We start from the raw sequence: 22835 nt of genomic DNA, 5'->3' as shown, positions 1-22835 counted from the left end.
TCATGTAAATAAAATTTTCACCTTGGCTCCTCCTACCAGGCATTGGAGAGGAAGATAGTTATTTTGGAGGAGCGAGTGACTACTCTAATGCTCCACTATTGGGGCTAGTGGTGTTCACTGTCTTGATGTATCTTGGAACTTTTACTTAATTCAGAAGCTTGTTGAGCCAACACGCTTTCATGCATATGTCATGAATATTGTAAGACCATTCTTTGAATGTTTATGATGTATGTTGTTTTCATCTGTACTAAGGAAATTGAACTATTTCTGTGACTTTGGTATTTATTTTGTTGAAGGTGTGTTGTATTTGCTTTAACAATCATTGTTTCATTGTGAACTATTTCACTAGTTTGTTGAAAAGTGTGCAACAAGAAATGCTAAATTTAGAATGTGCTAAAAATAAACCTGCTAAAAATAGCATGTCTAAAAATAGCTTGCCTAAAAATAGCATGTCTAAAAATAGAAAGTTCTAAAAATAGCATTTCTGGGTCCCTTCCTATTTATAGCAGTCCCTAGTCTATCTATAGGAAGTAAAATTAATTTTGGTCTTAACAGCAGTTTAAAATATTAATTAATTAATCTCCATGAGTTAATTAATTATGAAAAATTAAACTTGAAGTCTTTGTGAGATCATGCAATTATTTTCTCCCTTGATTTAGGAATTTATCCCTTGATTAAAGGAGATAAGGTTAAGTTCTATAGTGAGAGAATCAATTGACTTAGTTCTAACTAGTCAAGTCCAGTTAGATTATTTTAACAAGTTGTTAAAATAATAAAATATAGTTTGTTAATGCTTGCATGCATGTGACAACTATTATTTTAGATAACTGAGGATTCACTCATGGATAACTGTTGCATGTTAGTTCTATCAGAGACCCAGTTGAGATCAGATGTGGGACAATGTACTATCAGATGCTTAACTATTTCTAGTAAGTAGTTTTTGCATAGTTGAGGAACTAGTGTTCTCAAGGAATACGTAGTTGGACCACTGGTTGTTTTTGGTATGTTAGAATTAATAGCATATGTTTTTGCTATTATTTCCTAAGCAAACTACGTAAGGAACATAGGGAAAGCCTATATAAACAGGGCTTGGGTGGTTCATGAGATATATCTTCATATCTTCATAGCTCATTGAGAACTAAATAGCTTGAGAGCTAATTCTTCTTGTATTGTGAAGAGGATTTCAACTTGATTGATAATACATGGTTGGGGTTTTATGCTGGTGCTTTCCCCTGGATATATCTTGTGTTATGTGTGATTAATTCTCTTGATTAGTTATGCATGTTTCTACTTGATGTTGCTCACGATTTCGATTATGCTTCCGCTTAATGTTTTGTAGAAGTAGAACAAGTATTATGCTTGAGGAAATTGCATATATTGGTTTGTTCTACAGGTGAAATTTCTACATGGTATCGGAGCACATGTGATCAAGCAAGAACAGTATACTAGCAGGAGGAATTCGAAGTTTCTTATTCTTGATATAAATCTCAAGTTCTTATCACATATATTTCATCGATGGCGTTCAATGGTTTGAGGCTTAAGTATGCCCTTGATGGCAGCTCAAACTATATATCTTGGAAGGATCGCATGGAGGCAGTTTTGGAAGATAATGGTCTTAAGGATTTCATTGATCAAGAAGTCCCTAAGCCTACTGACAAGACTGAGCTGGTGGAATGGGGTAAGTGTGTGGCTAGATCTAGGAGAATTCTCTTGGAGTGTGTTCGAGATCACATAGTCTCAAGCCTCCATGGGAAGGAGTCTCCATTTGCAATGTGGAAAACATTGAAAGATTTATATCAGAATAACAGTGATCAAAGGAAGTTGGCACTGAAGGACAAGCTTCGAAAGATCAAGTGTGAGAAGGGTGACTCTATTTCTACATTCTTGAACAAGCTCACCACCTGCAGAGATGAGCTTGCAAGTGTAGGAGTCACTACAACTGATGAGGATATGGTGAGTCTAGCACTCCTTGGCCTTCCTAAGAGCTGGCATAGCTACCAGGACTCAGTGAATGGAAGGGACAAACTGCCAGATTGGGAACGACTATGGTCGGATTTGATGCAGGAGGAGATCAGACGGAGCACCAGGGATGGAGCTTCTTCATCAAAACATGATGATGAAGAGAACTTGGCTTTAGCTTCTAAAGCTAAGAAAGGGAAAGGGAAGGCATCCCATTCCAAGTCTTCTCAAGGAGGGAAGAAGTTTGACAAGTCGAAGGTGAGATGCTTTCATTATCATGAGTTGGGTCATTATGCTAATAATTGCCCAAAGAGGAAGTCCAAGAAGAAAGGTTCCTCCAAGGAATCTGATGGTGATGCACTAGCTTCACAGTTTGAGATGGATTTCTCGCTTATTGCATGCATGGTTTCATCCAGCATGGGATGTGTTTGGTATTTGGACAGTGGAGCTTCTTTCCACATGTCAGGTGACAAGAATCTTTTCAGCACTTTGGAGGAGAAGGATCTCCAGATACGGATCGAGATGGGCGATGACGGAAAGTACTGTGTCTCGGGTAGAGGTACGGTTATGTTTCAGAGGGAGCATGGTTCTCCCCTCACTCTTTCTAATGTTATGTATGTACCAGGGCTGAAAAAGAATCTTGTGTCTATTGCTATGCTTGAGGATAAAGGCTATGATGTAGTCTTTAGTTTGGGAAAGGTTTTCCTAAGGCATATCGGCACTGGACAGACCAAACAGATTGGGATTCGAATTAAGAATCTCTACAAGTTACAGGTAGAAGATTGTGCTACTCTCAGTTCCAAGGCAGAAGAGGTGCATGGCCAAGATATTGGTGAGTTATGGCATAGGAGACTGGGCCACTTGCATCATGGGGCCTTGAAGATCATGCAGCAAATTTCTACCGGATTACCCAAGTGCAAACTAGAGCAGACAAGCACATGCAAAGGTTGTACTCTGGGTAAGTATGTGAAGGCTTCCTTTCATGATCGGGATGGTAGAGCAGGAGTAGTTCTGGATCGAGTTCATTCAGATGTATGTGGGCCCTTCTCTACAGCCTCCACCGCGAAGCAAAGGTACTTTGTTATTTTTATAGATGATTTTTCTCATAGATGTTGGATCTACTTCATGCAAAAGAAGGATCAAACCTTCTTGAAGTTTTGTGAGTTCAAAGCTTTGGCAGAGAAAGAATCAGGGAGGAAGATAAAGGCCTTGCGGAGTGATAACGGTGGAGAGTATGTTTCCCAGCAGTTTAAAGACTTTTGTGCTTCAGAAGGAATTAAACGGGAACTCACGACACCTCATAACCCACAACAGAATGGGGTGGCCGAAAGGAAGAACAGATCTATTGTGGGAGCAGCTCAAGCGATGCTGCATGACCAAAGCCTACCACTTCATCTGTGGGCTGAGGCATGCAATACAACAGTGTATCTTCAGAACAGAAGTCCTCATCGTATTTTGGGGATAAAGACACCTATAGAGGCTTTTTCAGGGAAGCGGCCAGATATAAGTCACTTCCGTATCTTTGGATCATCAGTTTACTATCATGTGACCAAAGATGCTCGGAAGAAGCTAGACCCAACAACTGAGTTGGGAATACTTGTGGGGTATACGGATACACCTCACAACTATCGGGTGTTTCTGCCTGCCAGTCAGAGGACAGTAGTGCGTAGGGATCTGAAGTTCGATGAGCAGTGAGCCATGCGAGAGTCACTTGAGAGGGAGCTCAAGTTGCATGGTGATGATGAGGAATTATTAGTTCCTAAGGAGGAGGAGCCTCCTGATGATGCGGAGAAGCCGCATGCAGAGATTCTAGTGGTGGAGATCACCACTACCGGAGAGTCTTCCAGAAAGGGGTGGAAACGCTATCGGGAAGCTGACAAATTGATGTAGGATGCGAGAGAGAATGTGGGGCAGCCATCCTCTCATCGCAGACATAGTAGATCTCCCGATAGATACACTGGCTACATGGCCCTGGTTGGGGAGTGTGTAGCGACCAAGCCTTCTTCTTTTGAGGAGGCAATGCAGCAGCCAGTTTGGATGGATGCGATGGTAGAGGAGTATGATTCTATCATGAGGAACAATGTATGGGATGTTGTTCCTAGACTGGGGGACAAGTCAGTGGTTACTTCCCGATGGCTTTACAAGGTAAAGCAGGCAGCTGATGGCAGTATTGAGAAACATAAGGCAAGATTTGTTGCCCGTGGTTTCTCACAGGTTGAGGGGATTGACTATGATGAGACCTTTGCTCCTGTTGCAAGGTACTCATCGATCAAATTGATTCTAGCATTATCAGCACAGATGGGTTGGAATATCCATCAGATGGATGTGAAGACAGCCTTCCTCAATGGGGAGATTGAGGAAGAGGTATACATTGAGCAGCCCGAAGGATTTGAGACCTTCGATCGTGAGTCACATGTGTGTCGGCTCAAGCGAGCATTGTAGGATTGAAAGCTATTTCACCGGGTTGGGCTTCACCAAGAGTGAAGCGAATTCGAACCTCTACCACATCATTGTAGATGGTAAGCTATTGATTATTGTACTTTATGTCGATGATTTGATTTTGACAGGTGATGATGAGTTGATCAAGTCTTGCAAGAAGGATCTTGCAAGAGAGTTTGAGATGAAGGACATGGGCCTCATGCACTACTTTCTAGGCATGGAGGTGTGGCAGAGAGATGGGGAAGTATTTGTTTCTCTAGGCAAGTATACCAATGAGATATTGAAGCGCTTCCACATGGATATGTGCAAGCCCATGGAGACTCCTCTAGCAGGTAACTGGAGGAAGGAGGATGCTACTTCAGGTGAGGTAGTAGCTGCTACAGTTTATCGACAACTTGTGGGTTCACTCATGTATCTAGTGAACACACGACCAGATTTGTGCTTTGTAGTGAACTAGCTAAGTCAAGCTATGGTTCAGCCAACCAAGTTATTTTGGAAGGCGGCAAAGCATGTGCTGAGATATCTCAGAGGCACTACACAATATGGATTATGGTACAAGTAGGCAGAGGGAGTGAAGCTCCAAGGCTTCACAGATGCAGATTGGCCAGGTAGTCCATCAGACAGGAAGAGCACTTCTGCAGGGATCTTCAACCTTGGGTCAGCTACAGTTTCTTGGTATAGCCGGAAACAGAGATTAGTTGCACTTAGCTTAGTGGAGGCAGAGTACATGGCAGCAAGTCAGGCTGCATGTGAGGCCATCTGGATGCAGAAGATCCTAGTGGGATTGTTTGGTCAGATGATGGATCTGACGGTGATATATTGTGATAATCAGAGTTGCATTAAACTCTCTGAGAATCTAGTGTTTCATGACAGGTCCAAGCATATAGATATCCGCTATCATCATCTACGGGATTGTGTGGTCAAGAGGATCATGATGTTGCAGTATATTTCGACCGAGGAACAAGATGCAGATATTTTGACAAAGGCATTGTCAAAGGGCAAGTTTGAGTTCCATAGAGACAGGATCGGGGTTGCTGATAATCCCTTTCTTGTTGAGAGGGAGTGTTGAAAAGTGTGCAACAAGAAATGCTAAATTTAGAATGTGCTAAAAATAGACCTGCTAAAAATAGCATGTCTAAAAATAGCTTGTCTAAAAATAGCATGTCTAAAAATAAAAAGTTCTAAAAATAGCATTTCTGGGTCTCTTCCTATTTATAGCAGTCCCTAGTCTATCTATAAGAAGTAAAATTAATTTTGGTCTTAACAACAGTTTAAAATATTAATTAATTAATCTCCATGAGTTAATTAATTATGAAAAATTAAACTTGAAGTCTTTGTGAGATCATGCAATTATTTTCTCCCTTGATTTAGGAATTTATCCCTTGATTAAAGGAGATAAGGTTCAGTTCTATAATGAGAGAATTAGTTGACTTAGTTCTAACTAGTCAAGTCCAGTTAGATTATTTTAACAAGTTGTTAAAATAATAAAATATAGTTTGTTAATGCTTGCATGCATGTGACAACTATTATTTTAGATAACTAAGGATTCACTCATGGATAACTGTTGCATGTCAGTTCTGTCAGAGACCCAGTTGAGATCAGATGTGGGACAGTGTACTATCAGATGCTTAACTATTTCTAGTAAGTAGTTTTTGCATGGTTGAGGAACTAGTGTTCTCAAGGAATACGTAGTTGGACCATTGGTTGTTTTTGGTATGTTGGAATTAATAGCATATGCTTTTGCTATTATTTCCTAAGCAAACTATGTAAGGACCATAGGGAAAGCCTATATAAATAGGGCTTGGGTGGTTCATGAGATATATCTTCATATCTTCATAGTTCATTGAGAACTGAATAGCTTGAGAGCTAATTCTTCTTGTATTGTGAAGAGGATTTCCACTTGATTGATAATACATGGTTGGGGATTTATGCTGGTGCTTTCCCCTAGATATATCTTGTGTTATGTGTGATTAATTCTCTTGATTAGTTATGCATGTTTCTACTTGATGTTGCTCATGATTTCGATTATGCTTCGGCTTAATGTTTTGTAGAAGTAGAACAAGTATTATGCTTTAGGACATTGCATATATCGGTTTGTTCTACAGGTGAAATTTCTACATAGTTGATCAACGATTCATTCATATGTATATGCACGTGTGCCTTTTCCATATTAGTACAATTACTTGTCTTTAAAGACCTACTTTTATCTTCCCTTTCAGTAGAAGGACCTTGATACTTTGAGCAACTAAACATTTCACAAGGCATACTCACTTGCTAATCCGAAAATTCCTGTGTATTACTCTCTTGTGCTGAGCTTTGTAGCCAAGGAAAATCTAGAAAGGATACATGGCAGTTAGGTCGATACTCCGATTAGGCTCCTACTCCAAAAGGTGTGAGGTCTAATTGGGACTTCACATTGGGGAGACCCCCTTAGTTGACGAATTTCTAGCACCATCAACAAGTTCATAATTACATATCTGAACATAGGGGTTACATACTTATTTGAGAATCATTAAGAAGGTTTGATGCTGATCTGGAATTTATCCAGGATAAAGAATGAAAGGTATTACAGACTCATGTGCATGGATGTGCCTATATTACTTATGCAACGGATAGATAAGATTGCTAGAATACATAGACACTGAGGCAATCAGAGAAAACATAACAGTCAAACATGTGAACAAAACAAGTTTAATAAGGAGTTCACCCAATGCTCCTGGGCTACGTCTCCTGGTATAGCCTTTCAGTGGTGGCCTCTCTATTATGTTTTCAAGCAGAGTTTTTACAACAGTGAGCTCGATTCGAGTCTCACTAACAGAATGAATGCAGTAGGAATGGAGTGCACAGACTCTCCTTAATGAAACTTGACCTTTGAGGGTCACAGTAATATGACAGGCCTATACCGAGGAGCTTGCTTGAACCTCTCAAGCCTTCAATGGAGTACACAAACTCTCTGACTCTCTCTGGCTCTCTCTGGCTCGATGTTTCCTTCAGGTCATCTTGGCTTCTACTCTCTGTCCTCTGCTATTGGCTTTATGCGTCTCTTTGCTGTCTGCCTCTCTTTTCTGCTTCTGTCAGTTCATGGCTTTAAAGCCAGTCTGCTCTTCGACTGCTCGTTTCTGCTTCCCGGCCTTCTGGTTTCCTTTCCTCTGTCTGTTCGAATTCCTCTGCTCTGCGTCATCATCACTGGGTAACGCCTCGCAGGGAGGTGTCCACCTGTTTGCTAACGAACTGGGTGTTAGATTCCCTTAATCATACTCGAATGGCCATTAAATCTATTTGCTTCAAGATCGTCCGCGAACACGAATCGTTTGCCAACTCATCATCCACGTCGGACAACAAATCCCTGTCATCTTGCTTTTTTTTTACCTGTCAAATCTAGTCAGTCATCAGGACGTATCTCTGCCGTCGATCTGGACCCCCGAGATCCTAGAGTTGTCCTTCATATCGGGCGGACAAGTCGCACGACGTTTACCCATCCGATGCAGGCGGTTTTCTCTCTCTTCTGCTGGACGCGTGTCACTCGATGTGTGGCATCGGGTGGGACTCAGTCAAAACTGCTTACCGCCTCGAAGCCTTCCGATATCCTGCCAGTTTTGGGGAATCCATGCTACGGAACCGAAACAGTTACTTTTCCGAGTTTTATAGCGTTTTCGGGTCCGAGTGTTTCGGGGCTTTCCTTCATTAAGGGGGACGCCCCGCGATACGCTATTAACGCTAATCGTGTATCAAAATTCGCCTCCGTTTCTTGATCTAGCCTCCGGTTTTGCCAGTTTCATGCCATTGCGCTTTACCATGGGCCGACGGTCTGCATGTCGACCGAGGGTCCTCATTGCTCCACTCTGGCCTCAACTGCAATTGTTATGAGGATTCCTTCTGATAGCTTTGATCTTTTCTAGGACTTGAATCTTTTAGCATAATTTGAAACAGTCATGAAAACTTAGAGATTTTTAGGATCCAATTCGGATCACGGCCTTCCCACTGAGAAAGCTTTTGGACCACCAAAAGTTGGTTTTCTTTCAAGCATCAATCAAGTGAGGGTATTGCTTCCTCGCTTGCTCAATTTCTATCCATTTTGCACTGCTTAGCTTTGAACCTTTGAGTCCGATCCTGAGGTACTCAACGTCACCTCTCCAGAACTGCATCTTCCTGCAACTCATTAAGATATTCAGGTAACAAATCATCAATAGAAAGCAATTGACTTTGCTCTTCAGGATCTTCAATTAATGAAGGTTCAAATAGTCTCAAGCTGTCTGCATTAACAACTGAGTAGATGTGCATGTAAGATGGTAGATCAAGGCGAAAAACATTCTCACCAATTTTCTCAAGTATCTTGAAAGGTCCATACCTTATTGGCTTCAGCTTCTTACCTTCACCTTGCATCCTGTCTTTGTTGATATACAGCCAAAATTGGTCACCAACATGGAAACTATGCTCCATCCGATGCTTGTCATGCCTTGCCTTGTACTTGGCTTGGCTCTTTTCCAGCTATTCCTGTACTACCTAGTGAATCTCTTGGATTTGTTCAATGAACTTGGTTGCTTTGTCCACATCACTATGTCCATCAATTGCTATGTCTTTACCAAAGACAAAATCCAAGGGAGACCTTGGTGTGAAACCAAAACAGGTCTCAAAAGGAGATCTTTGTGTAGAAGAATGTTTAGCTCGGTTGTAAGCATGTTGCACATAACATAAATGTTCATCCCAAATCTTGGGATGCTTGCTGCAATAGCCTCTGAGCAACTGGATCACTATCCTGTTGACCACTTCTGTTTGGCCATCTGTTTGCGGATGAAAAGTTGTGCTTTTCTTCAGCCTGGTGTCCATCAATTCCCACAAGCTTGACCAAAATTTCCCAACAAATCGGGTATCTCGATCAAATATTATGGAAGTGGGTAATCCAAAATGAACCCATACATGCTGAAAGAACAACTTTGCAGTTTGTTCAGCTGTTATTTGTTTGTTACAAGGTATTAAAATACACATTTTGCTGAACCTATCCACAACAACATATAAATAGTCATGACCTTTCCTAGATTTAGGTAGTCCTCCAACAAAGTCCATGGAAACACTTTCCCAAGGATGAGAAGGAACTGGTAGTGGAGTGTACAAGCCTAGTTTTCTATTGTTGGGCTTGCTTTTAGCACACATGGTACACCCTCTTACATATCTAGAAACTGTCTCATTCATTTTCGGCCAATAATAAAATCTTTGCATCTGTGCAACCGTTTTGCTTACACCAAAGTGACCTGATATTAGAGAAGTGTGTGCTTCTCGAATTATCTTTACTCTTTCAGTTTGTGGAATGCATAACTTCCCACAATGATACAAGAGTTGGTCCTTAATATGATAATCCAATTCTTCTACTCGTTTGCCTTGACTTAAAGTTGCATATACATCTTTAAAATCTATATCTTGAGCATATTGTTCAATGTAGCTCTCATGCAATACTGAATTATGCTTAAGTATAGTAGATGCATTTATAATTGGTCTAGATAACATATCTGCAACTTTATTGTGTATGCCCTTTTTATATCTGATGACTAAATGAAACTGTTGTAGAAAACCCATCCATCTATAGTGTCTTGATTGCTGCAACTTAGTTTGGGAGTGTAGATATTGAAGTGGTTGATGATCAGTATGTATAACTGTCTCTTTGCCCATTAAGTAATGTTTCCACTTTTTCACACTCTGTACTAATGCATACAATTCTTTATCATATGTAGGATAGTTAACTACTGTAGAATTAAATGTCTCAGAATGATAACATATGGGTTTACTGTGCTGCATCAACACTACTCCCATGGCATAGTCACTGGCATCTGTTTCAATCTCAAATGGTCTTTGAAGATCGGGCAGTGCTAGTACTAGTGCTGTACTAATCTTTTCTTTCAAGGTGTCGAAGGCTTTCTGTTGTTTGCCTCCCCACTGAAACACCTTGTTCAATCCTGTTAAAGCATGTAAGGGAGCTGCAATTAAGGAAAAGTTAGAAATAAACTTTCTCCAATATTGTGCTGCTCCTAAGAAGCTTCTAACCTTTGTAGCAGATTTGGGTTTAGGCCAGTTTACAATGACTGCAACCTTAGAGGGATCTATCTTCAATTCACCACCCCCTACTATATGTCCCAAATAATTCAAAGATGTTTTGCCAAATTCACATTTTGAGAGTTTAACATAAAGTTTTTCTCTTTTCAAAACATCTAGTGTCTGCTTAACATGCTTTAAATGTTCTTCCCATGTTTTGCTAAATATAAGAATGTCGTCCAGATACACAATAACAAAATCATCAAGAAAAGGTCTGAGTACATCATTCATTACTCTCATGAAAGTAGCAGGAGCATTAGTTAAGCCAAAAGGCATAACCAGCCACTCATACAATCCCTGCTTTGTTTTGAAAGCAGTCTTCCATGCATCTTGTTCTGCAACTCTGACCTGATGATAGCCACTATGTAAGTCTAACTTGGAAAAATAAACAACTTCTTTTAACTGATCTAATAGATCATCTATGCGAGGAAGGGGATAACGATTTTTTATCGTTATCTTATTCAGTGCTCGGTAATCAATGCACATTCTCCACGAGCCATCTTTCTTTTTCACCAAAACAATTGGAGACCCACATGGTGATGTGCTAGGCCTGATGAACCCCTTCTTGAGCAACTCCTGTACTTGCCTCTTGATTTCTGCATTCTCTAAAGTGGACAACCTGTACATTCCGATGTTAGGCAATGGAGCATCTTGTTGCAAATTAATATCATGGCAGACCTTTAGGTTCTTGAAACAATACATCATATTCTAAAACAACTTTTTCTAAATCAGCTTGCTGTTTAGCATCACAACCCTCAAATACATTGGTTTTATCAGGTTTCTTTTCCTTTACAACCATTAGTAAAAATTGTTTGCATGAATTTACAATTCGTTTAATCTGCCCTGAGTTTATGAGAGTATAATTATTCTTGAGCTTATGAGCTCTTACAATATATTTGTTTCCATCTTTAACGAGTAGATACTTGTTCTTAGCTCTATAGAAAATAGCTTTTCTATCATACAAGTAAGGACTTCCTACAACAATTCCACATATATCCAAAGGAACTATATCTAACTCAATTTCATCTACAAATGCTGACCCAAAAGAAAACTTAAGTTTACATTGTCTAGTCACTTGTAGCTTTGCTTTATCACATAGCCAACCTAATGGATATGGTTTCTTGTGAGGTGTGGTTAGTAATCCCAACTTCTTTACAATTGCTTCAGAAATTAAATTTAATTATGAGCCACTATCAAACAAAGTATCAATCTTTTGGTGATTGGAAATAACTTGAATATGAAAAAGCTCACGTCTTTTTCTCTCATTTTCTTCATTATCAGTAGATTGTGCAGAATTACTAGTAGATGCTTAAGAAATTTTACCTTTTATGCCTGTGGCTGCGATTGTTGCTTCATCTCCTGAGTCTGACCCCAAATCTTTTTGAATAGCTACAACAGTCTTCTTCTTCTTGCCCTCAAACTTCTTAGGTTTCAGCTCTGGATGCAGAATCCATTAGTGTTCATCATCATGCACATCCTTCTTACAGTGAGTGCATGAGGACTTGCTCTTCTGTACAGTGTTTGTCTTCCTCTCTTTCCATTTCTGTTTTCTTTTCTCCTTATTTTTGCTTGCAGTGGGTTGGGATGATCCCCCAACTTCTAGGTTCCCATTCTTACCTCTAGCTTCTAGATGCATAGCCTGAACATATACCTCATCTATGCTAGTGGGATTAAACATGAGGATAGTGTGCCTCATGTAGTTGTGTAGACCACCTATGTACTTCAACAGAGTCTCAAGTGAGTCTAAAGAAATTCCTAGAATCAAAGCTCTTTTCCTAAATTCTTGAGTGTAACCTTGTACACTTTGCCCTTTTAGTTGTCGAAGAGTTTGCCAGCTCATCATGGCTTGCTGCATGTAGGCTAGTGGATAGAATTGCTTTTTAATTGCAGAAACAAATTCACTCCAGACAGAAAGAATCTTACCATGTTTCTTCATGTCAGCTTGTGTCCTGCCTTCCCACCATACCAAGGCAGTGCCTCCAAGGTGTAGGCTGGCCAGCTGAATCTTACTCTTGTCTGAGTCAATGCTCTACACTCTGCAATAAACATCAATCTGTCTGATCCAATTATCCAGCTTCTCTGCATTCAACTCTCCATCATATATTGGTAAATCAAATTTAACATCTAATTTAATCAAATATGTCTTCTTTTTATGTTCAGGGCTATTAGGAGGCGTGAGGAATTTTTCTTCTTTCCCTTTGCCTTTGGAGTGGTCATGGAGGAGAGATTCTTCTACTCCTTTGTCTTGTTTGGAGCTTGATGCATCTTCATCTCTATGTTTCTTATAGTCCCTATACATTTCCTCCACCATGGATTTTAGGGTCATAAAACTATCCATGAACTGGGGGTCTGATTCCAAGGGATTTTCTTCTGACATTTTCCTCTTAGAATAGACTCTTCCAATTTCCAGGTTAGTTTTAGCCGATTCTCCTTCTCCTAATTTAAGCTTTGATCTAGTTAGAATTAACAATGAAATCCAGCACAAGCTTGTCTAACCTTAGCAAACCAAACGCTCTGATACCACTTGATTTGGAATTTATCCAGGATAAAGAATGAAAGGTATTACAAACTCATGTGCATGGATGTGCCTATGTTACTTATGCAATGGATCGATAAGATTGCTAGAATACATAGACACTGAGGCAATCAGAGAAAACATAACAGTCAAACATGTAAACAAAACAAGTTTAATAAGGAGTTCACCCAATGCTCCTAGGCTACGTCTCCTGGTCCAGCCTTTCAGTGGTGGCCTCTCTATTATGTTTTCAAGAAGAGTTTTTACAACAGTGAGCTCGATTCAAGTCTCACTAACAGAATGAAGTCAGTAGGAATGGAGTGCACAAACTCTCCTTACTGAAACTCGACCTCTGAGGGTCACAGTAGTATGACAGGCCTATACCGAGGAGCTTGCTTGAACCTCTCAAGCCTTCAATGGAGTACACAGACTCTCTGACTCTCTCTAGCTCTGTCTGGCTCGATGCTGCCTTTAGGTCAGCTCGACTTCTACTCTCTGTTCTCTGCTATTGGCTTTCTACGTCTCTTCGCTGTCTGCCTCTCTTTTCTGCTTCTGTCAGTTCATGGCTTTAAAGCCAGTCTGCTCTTCGACTGCTCGTTTCCGCTTCCCGACCTTCTGGTTTCCTTTCCTTTGTCCGTTCGAATTCCTCTGCTCTGCGTCATCATCACTGGGTAACACCTTGCAGGGAGGTGGCCACCTGTTTGCTAACGAACTGGGTGTCAGATTCCCTGAATCATACTCGAATGGCCGTTAAATCTGTTTGCTTCAAGATCGCCCGCGAACATGAATCGTTTGCCAACTCATCATCCACGTCGGACGTCAAATCCCTGTCATCTTGCTTTTTGACCTGTCAAATCCGGTCAGTCATCGGGACGTATCTCCGCTGTCGATCTGGACCCCCCAGATCCTACGGTCGTCCTTCATATTGGGCGGACAAGTCGCACGACGTTTACTCGTCCGATGCGGGCGGTTTTCTCTCTCTTCTGCCGGACGCGTGTCACTCGATGTGTGGCATCGGGCGGGACTCAGTCAAAACTGCTTACCACCTCGAAGCCTTCTGATATCCTACTGGTTTTGGGGAATCCGTGCTACGAAACCAAAACAGTTACTTTTCTGAGTTTTATAGCATTTTCGGGTCTGAGCGTTTCGGGGCTTTCCTTCATTGAGGGGGACGCCCTGCGATACGTGATTAGCGCTAATCGCATATCAGAATTCACCTCCATTTCTTGATCTAGCCTCCGGTTTTGCCAGTTTCGTGCCATTGCGCTTTACCATGGGCCGATGGTCTGCGCGCTCAACCGAGGGTCCTTGTTGCTCCGCTTTGGCCACAACTGCAATTGTTATGAGGATTCCTTTTGATAGCTTCAATATTTTCTAGGACTTGAATCTTTTAGCATAATTTGAAACAATCATGAAAACTTAGAGAGTTTTAGGATCCAATTCGGATCAGATGCCATCTCACAATAACTGCATTATCATCTATTAGGCCATACATTCATTTTCCAATCAAAACATGATGAGAGCCATTATTAAATTTTATATAACCATGCTTATAACTAACATATAACCAGAATAACAATAATGATAAAACAACCATCTAAGCCACATAATAACAAGTATAAATACTCATCAAATACAAGATAAAAAAGAACTCTTATTAACATATGCAAATCCAACCAAGTCAGGGACTTCCACGTACCACCTGACCATAGATTGGGCCGAATCAAATATTTCTTTCAGCCAATCACCCCCTTGCCATATTCCAAGCATGAATGTGGGACTCACAACAAAACAACCAGGGCGTCCTCAGGCTTTAGTGTGTATCCCACCATTACCGGTCAAGGGATTCCTAGGCCCGAAACCCTCATCTATACAACCAAGCTTTACCGTGTATCATGCCATTCATGGTCAAGGGATTCCTAGGCTAAACAATAAACATACACTACCAGGCTTTACCGCAATCCTACCAAAACCGGTCAAGGGATCGCTAGGCCCTAAACATGCATGGATGCCTCCAGATTTCTTCACCAATACCTTGACGAATTTTCCCGTCTCCACCCTCAGGCTTTACCGCGTATCCCGCCATTACAGGTCAGGGGATTCCTAGGCCCTTGTGAATTTTCCTAAGACCACCTCACCTAGTTTCGAAACCATCCGACAATCCAACTCAACCAAATGAAAGAACCCCATCACACCATGGCTATATGAAAATGGCAAGGCAAGGTTGAAACCACTGTCACACTTGGAAAAACCCATGCCAGTGACAAAAAGAGAACCAAAAGCACACATGCATGCACAAACCAGCTAGGAAATCACACATGCAACCGATTACCCACAAGTATTCTTGTTGAAGCTGTTTAATCCAACGTTTCCTTGCTTCCCTTTGCTTTCTTTGTCTTCCTTCCTTCAATGCTCGTGTGCTCCAAGAATGCTTTAAGTGTGCAAGAGTATGAGAGAGAGAGAGAATATAGAGAGAAAGCTCCAACCTAAAAATAACAAAAGGTTGTGAACTGATCCTTAGAAGCCTTTTTATCATTGAGGCATCTATTTCTTCAATTTCCTCCTTGCATGCAACCTATGACCTTTCACCTTCCTTTTCTCCTATTTTCCATTATTTTCATAAATAAAATGCCAATTAATGCCTCATGCCTTTTCAAAGCCTTTGCCAGTTTCCCCTTAGCCATAATAAACCAATGAACACCCACTAGGATGTTTTCCCCAACATTTAGCTTGGAATAAGTGTCTCATGACCATGGTCTTATTTTCCCTTTATTAACTTTTATTACATGAACTTTAAACCTAGGGCTGTTACAATGGAGATGGAATTCGAAAAGTGTTTTCTGACAACGATTCCAACACTGTGAATGTTAGCCCCCAAAGGAAACAATGCACCAAGGGAATTATTCCCAAGCATCATAGGCAAATCATGCCACATGGGAGTGATTGTGGGAATGGCACAAAAAGATGTCTATGATCAAGAGAAGATCTCACGCCACACCTTCATCAACAAGCTATGGATTACCCCTTGATGAGTACCCAATTATATTAGTAGAGTGGAACCCCAAGTTTTGCCATAAAAAGATTATGAAGATCATGTTTGATGCTCTCAATTTCCAAGCCACCTATATCACTATCTAGGGGCTACTCTTGTTCTATGTGAGCGGACAAAGAACAAACATCACGGTTAATCCAGGGAATGTAGCTCACATGTTGTGCTCATTTACAAGGGCTACACATTGCCTCATGTTATTTGCTCTCTAGATTTGGTGGGTCGTGACCTAACAATGGTGTTTGTGGAGATCTTATTGGATCATGGCTACTCCTCCACAATAATCATGGAGCAAGATATCGTGTGTGACATGAAATAAACATTGAGCTACTTGCTCCTAAACTTAATCATGAACTCCACTTTAGTACCATAATACTATCATTGGAAAAGAACTACAAACCCTCTAATAAACAAATTCTCCTATAAATAATGAAAAAATCTTATTCCAATAATCCAACCATAAATCAAAAATACATTTTTAAACAAATACCCAATTTTAAGATGATCTTATCATAAACGATCGGAAACAATCTAACATATGCTTAACCCCTCTTTTACATTAGCCACTATAAATAAACACCCAATTATCAATTACCACTCACAAAACCAACAACTTAACACCAATGCGTTGGATATTTTCAAAACCAATGACTTAACACAAATGATTTAAATGTTTTCAAAATCACCATCAATGCCTTTAACACAATACCTACAATGTTCAAAGGCAATACTTTATAAGTCGTACAAGCAAGCTTCCTTTAATGTTAAAAAAAATGATAAAACTTATGTAAGTTTTATGTTTTATTTAATTATTGCTTTCCACATCGTGAGAGCATATTGCTAGCGTGGGCCGAGTCGGTGGTAGTGGGAGAAACTATATATAAAAGACCCGCACCATTGAATATATAAAGGACTGGCACCAACACATACACATTATCTTCGCATTTTTGGGTTTCTATTTTGTGTATCGGGGGCCTGTTCTTGCGACTCTTACCGCCGAGCGATATCTTTTCTGTAAGTCGAAACTTAAATTTTATTATCGATGATAAGCATGTCCTGATTTCCATCGCACTGCTCAAATTTATGTTGTCTCTGCATCATTCTTTCATCCTTCGAAATCGGTTCGAAGAAAAGGTTTTTATGACTTTCATGACTAGGGTTTCAACTTAAAATCTTGTATCTGCAGTTTCCTTTGATATTTTCTGAAGAAACCCTAAAAGCTTTGAGAGTTTTATGGATTTCATCCCCACTGATTGAGCGCAAATTTCTTCGTTGTTTCCTAGGGTTCGAACAGAAGGATACTTTTTTCCGACCAGTCCTTTTATTTTATATCGGTATAATTTATTTTATATGCCTTTTCAGTTTTTTCTTATCTGAGCTGCTGGTGGGTTTTGATGGGTTTGCTTTTTATGATCAATTAATTTTGTCATCTTTTGATACTGTTTACAGGGAACCCTTTTTAAATACACGGGTAGTTAGTGAAGAAGAGTTGGGAGTTAGCGATGAAGCCGTTGTATTGTGGAAACATAGAGTATGAGGCTCGCCAGACAGACATTGAACGTTTGTTTGGCAGATATGGAAGAATCGACAGGGTTGATATGAAATCAGGTAATAAACATCATCATATTCATTACTCATACCCATTATTTCATCTTCATATATTTATAGTAGTATATCGCTGCAACAGATGTATGTAATCTCCTTTACCCGACAACGTTTTGTCATTCAGATGGCTTTGGCTCCCACTGGCATAAACATTATAGGAAGTGTCTGTTCTTGGTCAAAACCCTAGATGTGTTATAAGTTCTTTTTTCCAACCCTGTGAAAGTGTTTCTGACCAAACAAATAAATCGTGTTTAGTCTGCTCATCTCCTCTGAAGAATATCTATTTGTGTTTAGACAACTTGAATGGTCCTGTCAGTTCATCCTGCTAAAACTATGTGTATCTAGAACAACCAGAAGAGGATTTCCCAGTTTAATTTTCTAAGCTGTGAAAGACCCTTGAAAGTCCGAATTATTCATGAATTATTGTTCTCAGAAGAGATAAGTGTTTTAGGTTCCAACATTGTAGGATTCCATGCCCATATCAACAATGTGCAAACTCACCTTTGTATATCCAGTAACAAACTAATGTCCTTATTGGATGGGAATATCGACTATATAACAAAATGCAGGGACTCATTGTTAAAGATCCCTGGTGCCAGAAGACATCTCCGCAGCAAAAATCTAAATGAAACACAATATGTAAAGAATATTACTTTGATTTCAGATTTGGAAATCATGTTGAATGCATGGTTTTCAGTCTTCATTCTAGTTGGTAATGCGTAATTGTAACCTCTATGGTTCGTATCCAAGGTTACAAGCAAAGTTTAAGAAGCAACATTTTTGAAATGTAGGCCTCTGTACTTAAAAGTTTCTTTGGCGCAGGAATATTAAAGAGCGTACAAGCTCTTCCAGGAGATCCTGTGCATATATTCTTTCATCATGCTATGGATCAGCTTCTATAGCCTTGTTCAGCAAAGTTGATATACAAACGACATTTTGCATTTTTCTCATGACACTTACTTTTCATCCCTCCCATGCCATGCCATGTTAAGTCTTCAGCCAGGCTCAAGCATGTCAAGCGATAGAATTTCTGACACATTACTGCAATCAGAAAGGAGTATAACTGGTGAAGGCATTTACCTGATCGATGACCCTACAGCCATTTACAGCCACTTACAGCCACTTACAGCCATTTACCGCCACTTACAGCCACTTACCCGAGACCATTTAGTACATCATGCAAGGTTTGTGCCTGATGTCCCCTAATGCAGCAAGTTTTTACAGCAATGAGCAACAGGTTGTATTTTGTTTTTTAGTATAGTCTAATATATGATAACCTCTATGTGCCCTGGCACGCTGCAAATGTGTTTGCAATTCAATATTTTGTTTCTTTATTCAATCTCTTGTTTCTATAGGTTATGCTTTCATCTACATGGAAGATGAACGTGATGCGGAGGATGCCATTCGAGGGCTTGACAATACTGAATTTGGCAGGCAAAGACGTCGGCTAACTGTAGAGTGGACAAAGGTTGTCTTTTTATAAAAAAATTCAAATTTATTGCTTTTTTATTTTAATTCGCAGGATTGTGATAGATAATGTCTCAGAGCAAGAAATGAAGCAGTTACTATACAGCGCTGCTAATATGCCTGTCTTTTCTTTTTGAAAATTCCAACAGCATGCTGACCGTGGCCTTCGCCGGTCTGAAGATGGCAAAAGATCGGTTACAGGTTTGAAGCCAACTAAGACATTATTTGTGATAAACTTTGATCCACACAACACCAGAATCAGGGACCTTGAAAATCATTTTCAGCCCTATGGCAAAGTGGTGAATGTAAGGATTAGAAGGAATTTTGCATTTGTTCATTTTGAATCACAAGAAGAGGCGACTAAAGCTTTCGACTCCACCCATATGAGGTTAGTTGAAATCTTCCCATTTTTAATGCTTGTAACTACCATTCTAGATGCAATTGCGGAATTCTGTTCCATATCATCTGCTTACCATATTGGATTTATTACTACATTACATTCAAACCTATTTTGTGATAGAGGATTCTGAGTGTGTTCTGTTTGAATCCCCCTCCTAGCTGGAGGAACAGTAACTAGTCCAAATGCTGTTTTTTGTGTTGCTGATCTTTGATTTTTGTGTGATTCAGCAAATTATTAGATAGGGTGATCACAGTGGAATATGCCCAACGTGAGGATGGTAATAGAAGAGGTGGACGTTCCAGTCCCATTCGAGGAGGAGGTCGTTATGGCAGATATGGCGAGGATCGTGGCCGTGATCGATCTGCAAGTCCTATATATGGTAGACGTGCAATGAGGGGCAGTCCTGACTATGGTAGGGCTCCAAGTCCTATTTATTCAAGGCGTCCAGAGAGGCGCAGTCCTGACTACGGTAGGGCTCCAAGTCCTATCTATGCAAGGCGTTCAGAGAGGCGCAGTCCTGATTATGCCAGGGATGCAAGTCCTGTTTATGGCAGACGACATCAGAAGGATAGTCCAGATTATGGCAGAGATGCAAGCCCTAATCATATACGGGAACGCAGGTATGTATGGTATACATATATATTTGGATGGCTTATTCTAATTACACATCCAAGCACCTAACTTTGTTTCTAAATTTGTTTTAACAGTCGATCACCAGTGAGGCGGTCAGGGCCTTCAATTATTTAGAATCATTCTTGAAGTCCGTCTAGGCAGTGAAGAAATGGTCCAGAAATAATCCAATGGAATATTTTTGTAAACTGTATGTTGTTATTTGGCTGCTAAGGCTGATCCAGCCCTGGTAATATTTTTTAAAGCAGTTTTTAGGAATCGATCCCTCAGTTTGTTGTTTAACTTGTAAATTACTGTTCTCGCTGTTAATTTTTTACGAACTCCGTGACTATTTTTTACAATTTTTTTTACGAAGTTTGATTTATATATTTTCTCGTTCAGAATTAACACATTTGATGATCTATACAAAACTGCAGCTTGATTATCAATGGCTATTTTTGGGCTTCCTGTTCATGTTTTTGCTTCTCGTTGCAGAATGTAAATATTTGTTACTAGGCTGGCTACACAGGAGCATTTTGATATTTGGTATTTCAGAATTAAATTGTGGGGTGGGTTGGTGAAGATTCCATTAAGAATTTCTCGTCAACTCCTGGAATTTTTAACTAAAAAATGTAGCAGGAATCTGTGGATACCCATGTTGTACTGGTTGTCGTGATGGAAGTGTGTGGATATCTATGTTCTGCTGGTTTTGGTTTTCGGAATGGGGAATGGTGGGGGGATGGGAACGCATCTATAACAACTTTATGAAATAATAATGGAAGTTTATAAGACAAAGAATCGACTCTATAACAACTTTGCGAAAAGAATAAACAAAGAATTGGCTCCATAATAACTTTACGAAACAATACAAGTTTGTAAGATAAAGAATCGATTCCGTAACAGCGTTTTTTTGAAAATCACAACCAAATAATATGGTTGGTTGCTTGGTTTTATTAATTGAATAATAATGTTGTTTAGTCAACTATTATAAATGCAAATTGGATTGGTTTTGAATTACTCTTTATAAATCCACGTACGTTATATGACGGGCTTCATGCATCTTGTTGGGAGAGTATTAGAAATGGCCAATATGTGCAAACATGTACAATATGTGACAGGTTATATGCAGTGTTCATGGAGTTAGGGTACATGGAGCATGCTAGGGAGAGTCTTTAACACATGGTTAATATGTATAAACATGTACAATATGTGATGGGCTAAATGCAGTGTTCATGGAGTTTTTTTTCATCAATGTACAAACATTTGGTGCAATATGTGATAGGCTATATGCACTGTTCATGGAGTTTTCTTTACATCATGACAATTGTTGCTTGATTGCAGTACCTATAGGTTTGAATTTGCATTTGCTTTGGATCTTATCTTGCTTGTGATGTTTTTAGTCATTTAAGGGCGGACAAAAAAAACTTAGCCAATGTATTTGCTTCGAGATCATGTTTCTATGGTCATATGTGGTATCGATAAGCCATGGTATTGTGACATACTATATTTATAACTAACAAATCTCCATGATTAAAAATCTTTTTGCATGATTTTTTTGTATATATATATATAAATTCTTTTTATAATTAATAATATTAATATAATAATTTTTTTTTGTTGATAAGTAGGTGAATCTTGAAAATCATGGGCATCTAAGCCGTCAAAGTCACTCGGGGATCGCACCCGGCCTGAGTCGCACCAGCGGAAACCATGCTGGATTTTTTGGTATCGGCGAGACTAGAACCGGTGACCTTTGCATGCGGAGCGCCTTAACAGTGTGCTCCTTCACCGATTGTTCTATATCTCTTTGATAATATTAATATAATAATTTAAAATAAAGTTGTAATTTAATTAATTTTTATGATTTTTTTTGTTGTTTGTTAATTTTAACAATGTGAGATGTTTCATGAGATAAGTGTGTTGATGTCTATCAATGTTTAACAACAATTTAATTTATACGATTGTGCTAGTTACTAAGAGTTTGTTACTCATCTTTTTTCAAGGATTTTTAGAGGGTATATGTTGATTTCTTCTAAAATATATACACAATTAATAGGAGTTTGGCCAAGCTCTATCATCATTGATCTAACACTTTATACACCTATATTTCTCAATTGTAGTATTAATAGAGTATGTAAAGTGGATTTTGAACAAAATCTCTTTGTTTAGTAGTGAGCTAAACAATAGAGAACTAAGATATGGGACAAGCACAAGAGAAAAACAACAAAAACTAAGCAACAAGAAAGCATACTTAAAATCAAACTACGAATCTAGCCATAAAAACATTGTTCAGAGAGCAAATAAATGGGGATTAAGTAACAATACCTATATTATTGTTCAATGGAAGGGAAAAAAATAAATTGTCACTTTAACGAGTGTGAATGGCAACAAAAGGGCTCCAAACTCTCCTTAGGATGAATGCTCTCTCTAACTATGATGGATGAAGAAGCTTTGCAAACTTGGGGTTTCCCTAATATTGTTGTCACATAGGAACCACAACACAAGTGATGAAGAATGTTATAATGTACAATATAGGAGTGGGACTCACTGCTTGCATCTTATTTACAAACCGTAATTGTAAAAGACACAACTGCCTACAAGAACTATCAATCCAACCCATGAAGCAATTATAAGCCTACCACATAGAGGTCTTGTCTTCTTTTATTCAATCATCCAGTGCCAAATTCATCTTATTGTGTTTGCCTTGA

At 39.5% G+C, this 22835-nt stretch overlaps 1 protein-coding gene across 1 annotated transcript; it reads left to right on the top strand.

Annotated features, from left to right (window-relative positions):
- Nucleotides 1-16937: 16937 nt before the first annotated feature.
- LOC149199463 (serine/arginine-rich splicing factor RS31A-like) lies at nucleotides 16938-20582 on the top strand. The gene is made up of 7 exons (XM_089402453.1): nucleotides 16938-17060; nucleotides 17330-17380; nucleotides 17496-17654; nucleotides 19007-19119; nucleotides 19268-19506; nucleotides 19746-20138; nucleotides 20226-20582. Exons 3-7 carry the CDS (start codon nucleotides 17549-17551, stop codon nucleotides 20263-20265), a joined length of 891 nt encoding a protein of 296 aa, XP_089258579.1. The 5' UTR covers nucleotides 16938-17060; nucleotides 17330-17380; nucleotides 17496-17548; the 3' UTR covers nucleotides 20266-20582.
- Nucleotides 20583-22835: the final 2253 nt, after the last annotated feature.

The sequence above is a fragment of the Pinus tabuliformis genome, chromosome 2_1 (assembly GCF_031772625.1).
Source record: "Pinus tabuliformis cultivar Carrire ecotype Pingquan chromosome 2_1, CPIR1, whole genome shotgun sequence".
NCBI lineage: Eukaryota > Viridiplantae > Streptophyta > Pinopsida > Pinales > Pinaceae > Pinus > Pinus tabuliformis.
This window is presented reverse-complemented; position numbering and strand designations above follow the sequence as displayed.

Excerpts from the sequence above, each read along its gene's own strand:
- LOC149199463 (XM_089402453.1), top strand. The coding sequence starts at position 17,549 with ATGAAGCCGTTGTATTGTGGAAACATAGAGTATGAGGCTCGCCAGACA. Across the intron at positions 19,120-19,267 it reads TAACTGTAGAGTGGACAAAG|CATGCTGACCGTGGCCTTCG; the intron begins GTTGTCTTTTTA and ends AAATTCCAACAG. Across the intron at positions 19,507-19,745 it reads TTCGACTCCACCCATATGAG|CAAATTATTAGATAGGGTGA; the intron begins GTTAGTTGAAAT and ends TGTGTGATTCAG.